This window comes from Athene cunicularia, assembly GCF_003259725.1.
Source record: "Athene cunicularia isolate RWA chromosome 1 unlocalized genomic scaffold, athCun1 chr1_part1, whole genome shotgun sequence".
Classification (NCBI taxonomy): Eukaryota; Metazoa; Chordata; class Aves; order Strigiformes; family Strigidae; genus Athene; species Athene cunicularia.
In genome coordinates this window covers 125685752-125696692 of record NW_020799091.1, presented here as the reverse complement: position 1 = coordinate 125696692, position 10941 = coordinate 125685752, and the positions used below count along the sequence as shown (strand labels likewise).

The 10941-nt window shown below is 50.5% G+C and overlaps 1 protein-coding gene across 2 annotated transcripts in view; it reads right to left on the bottom strand.

The window, feature by feature from the left end:
• Positions 1 to 5482: 5482 nt before the first annotated feature.
• The window catches only part of SIDT1 (SID1 transmembrane family member 1), a 54578-nt gene continuing 49119 nt past the window's right edge, over positions 5483 to 10941 (bottom strand). For both annotated transcript variants that reach the window (XM_026849327.1, XM_026849335.1), the window contains 4 exons: positions 10114 to 10219; positions 9727 to 9837; positions 8862 to 8975; positions 5483 to 8567 (listed from right to left, as the gene is read on the bottom strand). In XM_026849327.1, coding sequence (XP_026705128.1) covers positions 8505 to 8567; positions 8862 to 8975; positions 9727 to 9837; positions 10114 to 10219 — 394 coding nt within the window. In that variant the 3' untranslated portion in view covers positions 5483 to 8504. The remainder of the gene's footprint in view (positions 8568 to 8861; positions 8976 to 9726; positions 9838 to 10113; positions 10220 to 10941) is intronic.

The following is a 10941-nucleotide window of genomic DNA, read 5'->3' as shown; positions in this document are numbered from 1 at the left end:
CAAGTTCACCATGGGTTGTACCCCTGTTCCTGCCCGCTCACTGTAAGAAGGGAAGCAACTATGGATTTTGCCACAGGAGATTAATCAAAGATGCTGTTGCCCTCCATGATGTAAATTATTTATATTCAGTCCAGAGTTTTATGCTGTGCTTCTGTTTTATACAGCTGTAAATTACTTGGATACAGCCCCCATGGAAAGTCCTTATTATTTTGTAATGGAAAAAAGGAACTCTGCAGTAGAAATCTATAATGAATGAACAGGAACATCATCTTCCAATTGTAAATAAGATCTTGTTCTGTTTATTTTGACATCTTTTTACAAATGTGTTGCATTCAGGTGTAAATATCCCAAACCATGATCTTGTTCAAAGTTCCAAGATTTCTATTGTTAAATGTAATACTTTAATAGTTGTAATAATTATTTGTATAGATATGAACATGATAGTATTTTATTAAAAAAAAAGAAAAATTTTTTTGAATACAGTATTCTTGTTGGTATAGCTTCTTTCCCACCGGAAGCCATGCATTTCACTCTTCAAGATAGGTTAAAATAAAAGCTTTAAGACTGTAATTGTAAATTCCCAGTTTTCTACTGATGTATATTTTCCACATATACCAGAGTTATGCACCACTTAATCTGGATATCTAAAACTACATAATCCAGAAGAAACATATAAGGCAATGTCTAAATAATGCAAGGCCAGTGCTGTTCCTGCCCAGGTGAAGATACAATTTCAGCTTTGTAAAATGCTTCTCATCATGCACCACCACAATGATTGTGAGGTGCTCTAAGATGTCACAGTTTGAATCTAAAGGATGTGGTTTGGACGAGACTGGTGCAGAGATGCTACAAGGTAAGTAAAGGCTTTTGGGGAGGCTGCATATTGCAGGAGGTGGCAGAATTGCTGTCAAACACTTCCTTCAGGGGGCTCCAGGCTGCTTTGCTTGTAAACCTCAAAATTCTGGATGTGAAAGATGGAATGTGTTTTGGTTTGTTTTTTTTTAAATTAAAATTTAGTATTAAGAGATTAGCTTCTGTTTTGTTACTTTAGGGACAGCCAATATCTGTAGCTCAAGGGCAGCAAGGTCTCATGGGTCAGCCCTCCAGACTGAAAGCTGCTGGGGGCCCTGTTACAGAAGCTCTCAAATAAACAAGTAACAACCAAAAATTTAAAAATTAACACAATTAACCCTCTGCAAGCTACAGGTTCAAAAGTCTGTGAGAGAACAGAAAAACTTCCTCGGGTTTAACAACCCAAAATGTAGAACACAGAACTCCGTAGGGCTGAACGACAACCCAAAATGCTATCACTCACCTAACAAATGAGGACTCTCAACCTTGGGGACCTGCTCAGGGCAGTGTCCTGACCCAAGTCACCTTGAGGAATTTCCTTGGGCGGCATCCCAACTCAAGGGGAGAGGCCTCGATGAGCACCGAATGGCTGCCCCAGGGAACTCCATCTATTCATGGGCCAAATCTGATCTGTAGTGTATAGCAGCTCCCATTGGCCAAAGGCCCAACTACCGTGAAGCCCTGAGAGCAAAGGCAATCCGTAGCAGCTACACTTTAGCAGCCAAGAAGCCCTGTTTTCATTAGGCAGGTTCATCTGCCACAAGGCCCTCAGCTGGCTGCGCTCATACAAGGTGGCTCATGCAGCCCCATGCACCTAAGCACGAGGGAATCCCCCCACAAAAGCACAAGTGAAACTGTCTTAAAGCGTTTCTTCCCCCACCTTAAGCTAGAGGTGGTGCATAGCCAGGGGCAGCACACCTCTGTCTCAAATACACCCTGTTCATGGCATGGATAAACTGACTATCTCCCCGTTTCTGTCATTGCCAATTCTCCCCCCTTCTCAAAGACCCTTTTGCTCAGTGTAGATGTGGCTGTTTAAATAGGCAGAAAATCTCCATTTAGCTGCGGAGAAGTTAACATTTTTCTTACTGTTTTCAGAATGCAGCATACTCCCCCTGTCTGGGCTGCTACCAGAGGTTTTGCTGGTAGTTGTAACACTGTCAGGTCGCATGATCCTAATAGTTTCCCTAAACTCTGAAGGGGGGGTTGTTTATTATTATAGAAAAGCTTGAGTTGTTGCAGGCAGAACAGCACTTTACCAACAAGTATATGATTGTGTCCACCTCTGTGGCTTAGGTCACCACAGCTGTAGAAGAGGGGAGACAGCCCGAGGTGCTCGGGAGCTGTGTGAAGAGCAGAACAGAGGCAGGAGACAGGTCACATTGCTACAGGGGAGGTAGAGCAGAGCCCTCTTGGCAGCAGCTTTCTGGCCACGCACCACACAAACACACCTGACCCCACCACAGCACTGCACTGGCTTTTACTCGGGAAAGTGTTAGAGGCCTGAGGAAGACACTGCAGGAGGTGTAACACAAAAAGTACACAAAGCTGAGTGTTAGTAGCTCTTTTGCTTATAAAAGCAGCAAACATATCTCATGACTTGGCAATTAAGCCTGAGTATTTAATGGCCAACTGCAGACAGCTTAGGGCAGGCGTTCCTGGGCAGGTACAGCTTCCACAGCATATGGAGAGATACTCGCAGTTGCCATTTCCAGCCAGGCCAGCTCCTGCTTCCTCCAAGCTGCTCAGCCCCCACAGCGAGCTGCTTAAACTCACTGAGAAGGGAATTCTCCAGAAAACTGAACTGTTCGCTTCCCTTTCAAGTGTTGTTACAGCACTTTGTGCTGAGCATAGGAGGGATGAGCACATGATGGGGGAAGCGGGGTCCCTGCTACTGGCCCATGGACAGCAGAAAGGCCCCCACCTCCTAACACAACTCACACCAGCTCTGCTCTTCTCCCTACATACCTCCGACTAATGCTGTTTCAGAGGAAGGTAAAACAATCAAGTGACACCTGCAAGTTGGGGAACAGAGGTTTACCCCAGGGAGCTGTTCTTCCTTCCCCAAGGGCAGTCACCTGGAGAAAGGGCAGCGGGACTAAAGTCACAGGCTGCATTTTGGGTGGAGTGCTGCACAGCCGAGCTTGACCAGGACAGCTGGGAGACAGAGCTGGGGTGCCCAGCCAGACACCTCCACCAGCCAGAGCCACCAAGGCAGCCACCAGCTGGGAGAACTGAAGTACAAAGAGAAGCCAGCAGGCAGGAGGATATTTTAAAAAACTGATACATCAAGCTAGAGGCACAGAAGCAGCAGGGAGGTGATTCCAACGCTTCCTCCCATCTCTTAGGCTTGAGGTGCCTTGGATTTAATTGAAATTTTTTTTTTTTTTTTTTTTTTTGCTTGTTCTGCACTGTTCTCCGCTCTTCTCCAACCTCTCTCCCTCACTGCTACCACCTTGCCATTTGCATACTGTGCTCATCTCTGCTTAACTCAGCAAGCCCATATGTTGCTCTTCTACCTCCTACATCTAGACTTCCAACTGCTGTTCAACATTAGTTTTTCTCTCCCATTCCTATTTAGAGAAGATAACCATCTTCCTGGCTCGAAACAAATACAAGCTTGGTACAAGGTCTGAGACTACAGACTATGGAAGACACAGGCAGAAGGAGTATCTTTTATAAAAATGTGTGTCCAAAACTGGACAATTTGGGGTACAAAAGCCCTTCTTCAGTCTGGCAATGAAGCAATATCCCTACTACTCCAACAACTTGTCCTGTGTTCTTGACTTCCGTGCACTACAAAATACACCAAGAGCAGAACATACCTGTTCAAGAGAAAAAGCTGTTCATTTTTCTCCACTCGTAAACACAGGGTACAAGCAGACCTGCAAGGCAAGAGCCCATCCTGCACATGACTACGCAGGGCCTTAAAGGCTGCAGAGTGTGCAAAGAGGACTTCAGGTTACACTTGCAAGCAGCAGGATCCAACACCAGATCCTCTAAGTCTCACCCCTTGCAGATACCTGCTTGTACACCAGTTCTGGTGATCTGCCAAAATCAACAGGTTTTTGAACTAGTGTCCCTCTTCTCCCTATCTCTTTGGCTCAAAGGGACTGAGTGAGGCAGCATTTGCACTGGAATCTCTGACCAGACTCACTCACATCATATCAAAATATTCAGTGGGCTCTGGAGTGCTTTACATGGTACAACTGCAGCTGTAAGGTGTGATGGCAGAAAGGACTCTAGAGAAAAGATTAAAGGCTAAGTTCCTACAGGAGGCATCAGCAGGGCAGGGTCTCCAGTTCAAGCACATTTAACCACTCCAGGATAGCCTCCCACCTCAGACAAGATCTCCACATCTTCCTGCAGGTCTCAGAGCAGCAAGGCAAGCTTTGCCTCAAGTAGCCTCTTCTTTTGGTTTAAGCTTTCCATGGGAGTCAGTGTTCAACCTGCTGGTGCTGGCAGGCTGTGTTACAGAATCACAGAATCACCTTGGTTGGAAAAGACCTTGAAGATCCTCCAGTCCAACCATGAACCTCACCCTGACCGTTCCCAGTTCCACCAGATCCCTCAGCGCTGGGTCAATCCAACTCTTCAACCCCTCCAGGGATGGGGACTCACCCCCTGCCCTGGGCAGCCCATTCCAACGCCCAACAACCCCTTCTGCAAAGAAATACTTCCTCAGAGCCAGTCTGACCCTGCCCTGGCACAGCTTAAGGCCATTCCCTCTTGTCCTGGTGCTTGTTCCTTGGTTCAAGAGACTCATCCCCCCTCTCTGCACCCTCCTTTCAGGGAGCTGTAGAGGGCCATGAGGTCTCCCCTCAGCCTCCTCTTCTCCAGACTAAACCCCCCCAGTTCCCTCAGCCGCTCCCCATCAGACCTGTGCTCCAGACCCTGCACCAGCTCCGTTGCCCTTCTCTGGACACGCTCGAGTCATTCAATGGCCTTTTTGGGGTGAGGGGCCCAAAACTGAACCCAGGAATCGAGGTGTGACCTCAGCAGTGCCGAGTACAGGGGTCAGATCCCTTCCCTGTCCCTGCTGGCCACGCTATTGCTGACACAAGCCAGGATGCCATTGGCCTTCTTGGCCACCTGGGCACACTGCTGGCTCCTGTTCAGCCGGCTGTCAATCAACCCCCCCCCCAGGTCCCTCTCTGACTGGCAGCTCTCCAGCCACTCCTCCCCAAGCCTGTAGCACTGCTGGGGGTTGTTGTCACCCAAGAGCAGCCCCCGGCATTTGCCCTTATAGAAACTCCTCCAGTTGGGCTCAGCCCATGGCTCCAGCCTGCCCAGGTCTCTCTGCAGAGCCTCCCTACCCTCCAGCAGATCAACACTCCCACCCAACTGGGTGTCATCTGCAAACTGACTGAGGGTGCACTCAATCCCCTTGTCTAGATCATCAATAAAGACGTTAAACAGGAGTGGCCCCAACACCCAGCCCTGGGGGACACCACTCGTGACCGGCCGCCAGCTGGATTTAACTCTGTTCACCACAACTCTCTGGGCCCGGCCATCCAGACAGTTTTTACCCAGCAAAGCGTGTGCCCATCCAAGCCACAATCAGCCAGTTTTGCCAGGAGAATGCTGTGGGAAACGGTGTCAAAGGCCTTACTAAAGTCAAGGCAGACAACATCCACAGCCTTTCCCTCAAACCCCCACATGGCCCCAGCACCCAGGGATTTATCCTGCCCACCACAGCACTGCTGTCTGGCAGGCCCCTCCCCACATAAAGCCTTGTAACCCACCCTGCACACACAGGGCTCGACCTGAACTTTTCCAGGCGTTTGTTAGAGCAAGAAACTGTTCCTGCAAGGCCTGTGGTGAGGACTCCATGAGAAAATTTTCTCACCTTCTTCCACTGCTACTGCCCCTGGTCCTGGCCGCAAATCACCTCACTTGCTCCCCAGCTCACCACAGCAGCAAATGATGTAACTGTCACACAAGCACCTCATGTTCCAACAGATCTACCGCTGCAGCTCTTCATGCAGCTTCCAGGTGGCACCACACAACCAGGCCTCAGACCTCTGCTCCTGCTGCTGGGCTGGGACCAGAGAGGCAGAGAGAAGGGAGGGAATGGATGGTGCTGGCAGCAGGGCTATCACTGCGTATTACCGCCTTCCCTCCAAGTAGGGCTCCGAAAAGCACCTCAGATATTATCACAACAAATTTTGGTTTCACTAATCAGAGAACTGGAAGTGCAGCGCTCAGGCTCCTACAGCAGCCCTTCCATTTGCAGGGAGGGGAACAGGACAGCACAGAGCGCATGTTGCAAAAAAGCTGCCAGGTCAAACATCTGTACACCTCCGAATAGAGAAACCCAGATGGCTCTGTCTGCACAGCACACTCATAACCATGCTGGGCAAGACAGAGTGCCACAGCCTCACCAGGAGTCCCTAATGTGGGGTGGCTCAGCCTTGCTGCACTCAGCAATAAGGATTTGGGGTTTCTTTTGTGCCCCAGACTTCCTGGCAGTCTTTTCTTACGGGAAGAAAAAGGAAGCTACGGGCAAGCCTATGTAGCTAATATTGGATTCTGCCATTTTAGACACACCAAGAACATATGGCAAGACTGCAGCGTGGCTGAATGGAAAACATGGACTATCCTCAGCTTGATACCCCTCTGCTGGTGCGTCTCAGAAAAAAGCAAGTGTCATCTCCTTCCCTGCCGCCTGTGCTGTCACTATTAAGAGAAGCTCGTGCTTTGCCACAAGCCTGAGAAACCAACCCCTATTTCAAACATGAAACATTCACACCTCCATTTGCGTGATAAACCTGCAAGTCAAGCCCAAAGCACTGTAATACAACACAGCACACAGGGACCACCACTACCTTCTGCATGTTCTGGCAGCTGAAATGCAGCTACATCACTGAAGCTGGGCAGCTTTGATCAGGAAGATTAACAGCCAGCAGCCTCATGTCATTCCTCCTCTGGCCCTCTCCTCACTCTGCTGAAGGGGCTACAGGGACAAGCAAGAGCGTCTGTTCTTTATTTAGCCTCACAAAGGCAATTTGATTAAGAAAACAAGCAGGTCATCTGCACCTATGCTTAAGGAAACTTTTCAAGGGTCCTAAGGATGACAGCAGCTGTGTGACACCACTGGGCACCCCTCTGACCCAAGTGTTCTCTTTGCTGCTCCTGAGAACTGAAGCAGAAGGAATTCAGATCAACCTGCAGAGCAGGGAACCAAAAACATTCATTTTATTGACTGTCTCAACAAACTCCAACTTAGGAAAAAAAAAAAAAAAAAAAATCAACTAGTGCAAAACCTGTCTGGGAGATACAGACTTCTCCGTGTGGAAAACTACCATAGTCTTCTGCTTTGGTAAGCACAAGGGGAATGGAGCCTTTGCATCACTGCATGCATGCACATACACCAAAGGAAAAATGCTCAGACAATGGCAAGAATAAGGACAGCAGGCCTCAAAGAATACTTTTTAATTCAGAATTAGCAAAACAGGTCACATTTTAGATGCAAGGCCTGAATTAATTCACACCTTATTCTTGTTTTTAAATTACTAAGAATTCAGGAAGAATGCAGAAGCCATTTAAAAAAAAAAAAAACAAACAAACTTATTTCAGACGCAGAGAAGTTGGAGAGGAAAGAAGTTTGGTCCAGATCTTTAGCTAGAGAGCTCGACCCCAGCTGCCCCAAAATCTCCTCCACACTCCCAGCCTGTAAGGGAACCTGTGCTTTGACAAGTCTGCCCAAGTCAAGCTTGTGGGAGGAGAAAAGTCTGAGGCCACCAAACAGCCTCTCTGTTCCACCTTGCCCCTCGGCAAGGCCACGCTGCAGGAGCCAAGGAGCTGCCCAGCGTGTAAATCTGCAGCTTCACCACACCATCTCTCTTAGGGTGGCTTGAGGACAGTACTCGTGGTGCTGTGAAGGAGACCATCACACTGACAAGTGCCTGCGTAGGGGCTGCCAGAGAGAAGTGAGGCTGTTCAATGTGAGTGGGAGAGGCTGCAAGAGCAAGGCGGGAAGTTCTGTCTCTGGCAGAGCGCTCTGGCAGCTCTGCTCCACCATCTCCCTCCAATGCTGCAGTCTCTTGTTACTGTGGCTCCTCACCAGCTGTAGGAGGAGCCTCTCCAACAACAACAAAAAAACCCAAAGAAAACAGTCCTCCAATACCACCTCAGCTTGGAGTCCTTTGCTCCCTTGGTGACTGCAGGACAGGAACCCAACACTCTCCCCGTGCTGCCGAAGGGACTCTCCGAGGGCAGCAGCCCCCAGGATACAGACATTGGCTGCTAATGCAGGAGAAGCTGCATTGTACATGTCAAGCCCACTCACCGGAGAGGAAATGGAGCACATCAGCAGAGAGGAAGGGAAGAAAAGGTCCCAAACACCCCTTACGTTTTCTCCCTCTTCACTGGCTCCAGCACCCGCTGCACCTACAAGCCAGAGGGCTGTGCGCCGGCCTCAGCGCTGGGTCATATCTGCCCCCAGAGGATGCAGTGGGAAAGGACCAAATGTCATCTTCCCTCCCGGTCCCACCCTCAGTTACCACAGCACTGCTTCGTGCTTGCTGTGGGACCCCTGCTCCCACGGGGTTGTCAGCCACAGAAGCAGACTCATTCCCCACAGATGCCGGTGACCCAGTGTCTTTGGCTGAGCAGTTTGGGACGTCCCTGCGCCCCCATCCCCTGGGGACTCAGAACACTGGGATCTTGTCCCTGCGCACCGTGTCCAGGTCATCATCCAGGGTCAGCAGGACCTGAGGAGAAAAGCACGAGGCAGCTTCAGGTCTCACTGGCCAGCCCACAGCTAGGGAGAACTACCAGCTCCCGATGGTGCAGGGAGCAACAAGACAAAGGAAAAAAGCCTGATCCCACTGACAAGGAGCATCCCACTGTGAAGGATGGCTGGAGATAGACCCAAGCAGAGGAGCTGGGGCACTTCTGTGGGGTCCTGGGGCAGCCACAGCTCCATGCAGATAAAGAGGGACAGGGAGGAATAGGAGAGGGCAAGGCCACATAGCAGAGTGGGAGACTCGGCAAGACTCACTCACCAGAAAGGAGAAGAACAAGGCAGCTGCAGAGAGGAAGTGCCAGACATCATGGTCATCGAAGAAGCCCAGCAGGATGCATGGCCTGTTCTTCTCCCGGGACTCTGCTGGAGTCTCCTATGGGAGCGGGCAGGGGGTCAGGACCCAGTATCCACTCACACAGGGCCCTTGCTGGCCTTGTTAGACCCTCTGGAGATTGCCCTCTCTTAACCCTCCACACAGGAGCCAGTAAAAGGCACTGTGCCGGCCAGCCTTGCGGTGAGAGAGTAGGGCAGGAAAGCAGTGTCATACTTAAGCCTAGGGATGGATCTGGGGCCACAACCTGCAGCTGGAGGGAGGGAACCTCCTGGTCTCCACAGCATAGCACAAGCTGCACAGCCTCCACCAGACCACCCTGCCACCAGCCCCTCACTCCCATGGAGACAAACACAGTATCTTGTCAGAAGGCATCCAGTCAGGATTTAAGAGCCTCCCAAGGCCATGGAGAGCCCCCCCACAACCCCAGGCAGGTTATTTCCCATTGGCCATCTGCTTGAGGGAGAAGCCTTCCATCCAGCACTGGTCAGGATTTTCCCCAGTTTTGCTTTCAGATCTCCAGCTCCTCCTCTGTCTCCTGGTGAGAATCAGCCACCTCTGGATGACCTGGATGATAAATAGTCTCTCCACAGATACATGCATACAGTCATTTTTGGCTCAGCACAGCTTCCCAGGCTCCCTTCCCAGTCTGCTGAAGGAGTTAAAGTCTTTCAGTTCTCCATGAGCAGCCCAAGACTCTTCCCAGGAGTGTTTTTTGTGTAAAATGAACAACAGGAAGGGAAGATGACTAGAGAGGGAGATGGACAGAAACACAGTGAAAGAGGAACTTTACCTCCCAGCTGCTGAGGGTCTGGAAGAAGAAGTAGAGGGCAGCTGCCCACACCACTGCCGTGGCCACGATGCAGAACAGAGGGATGGGCAGGAGCTTCTCAGAGCTGCGGAGCTGTAGACAGGGAAATAGTTTCACAACGTGCCCCGAGTGTATAGGGCTGACACACTAGCCTGGACCATCTGCATCAGCAAAGGGCTGCCTGCCCTAGGGAGACACAGCGCAGCCACCCCTGAGATGGCTATGCAGCATCCCTCCCCAACACCAACACCTTGTCCCACCCTGACCCCCACAAAGGCCCCTCTACATCTGTCAGCAGCCAAAAGAGAGGCCCATCCTGTCCCATTTGGAGACACACACCACAGGGACAGCTACAGTTGCCTTCTTTACCTTCATGATGATGTAGAAAGCCAGGTACAGCAACAGGTTACAGATAAAGATTCCCAGTATGTAGGATGCGAAGTCTCTGGGCCGATACAGCAGTCCAAAGATAGCACTGAAGGAGGGGGAAGAAGGGACATTAGACATCCCCTTTCACTGGGGACAGGGTACATCCCCAAATTGACTGCCATCCGCTGCTCCCCCCAGACCACAGGACCCAGCAGCACTGCCACAGCCTTCCAGTTCCCTGGAGGAAATGTACGGTTTGCCTCTGCTCCCTGCTGAGAAGCAAAACAGAGCAAACTCAGCCACGGTCAGCTGCTGAGAGCAACCAGAGACCGTAGAGGACAGGCAGGGGCCCTGGGTTGCTTCCGACCCACAGCCAAATGAATCTCACTCAAGAGGAGCCAGCAGCATATCTGTATGTTCAGCAGAAGGTATGTCCCCAAGAAACAGCTTTAGTGAAAAGCAAGAGCTTAGGGCAATGACCTGAGGTCTCATCCAAGAGCAGATTCTCTCCATTCACACAGCTACTGCTGAGACAGGCTCCATGACTGTGACTAATGAGCATCTACCAAGTCTCCTGCACCTTGGCCGTGCCAGACAGCTCCCAGCTACATGAGAAACACATGTACAGCACAATGCAGCACTGCAGCACCAGGCCAGCCCTATGTAAGCTCACCCAGGCATGAGCCATGAGACTGCACCAGCTGAAAGGCTTCAGGGTGCCTCACATAGTTCTGTAGTGCTGCACGGCATCCTAGGGATCTACCATCAGCGCCCAGCTGATCCAGGTCCTCACCAAAATGCATCAGAAAGGCTCCAGCACAGGATTAT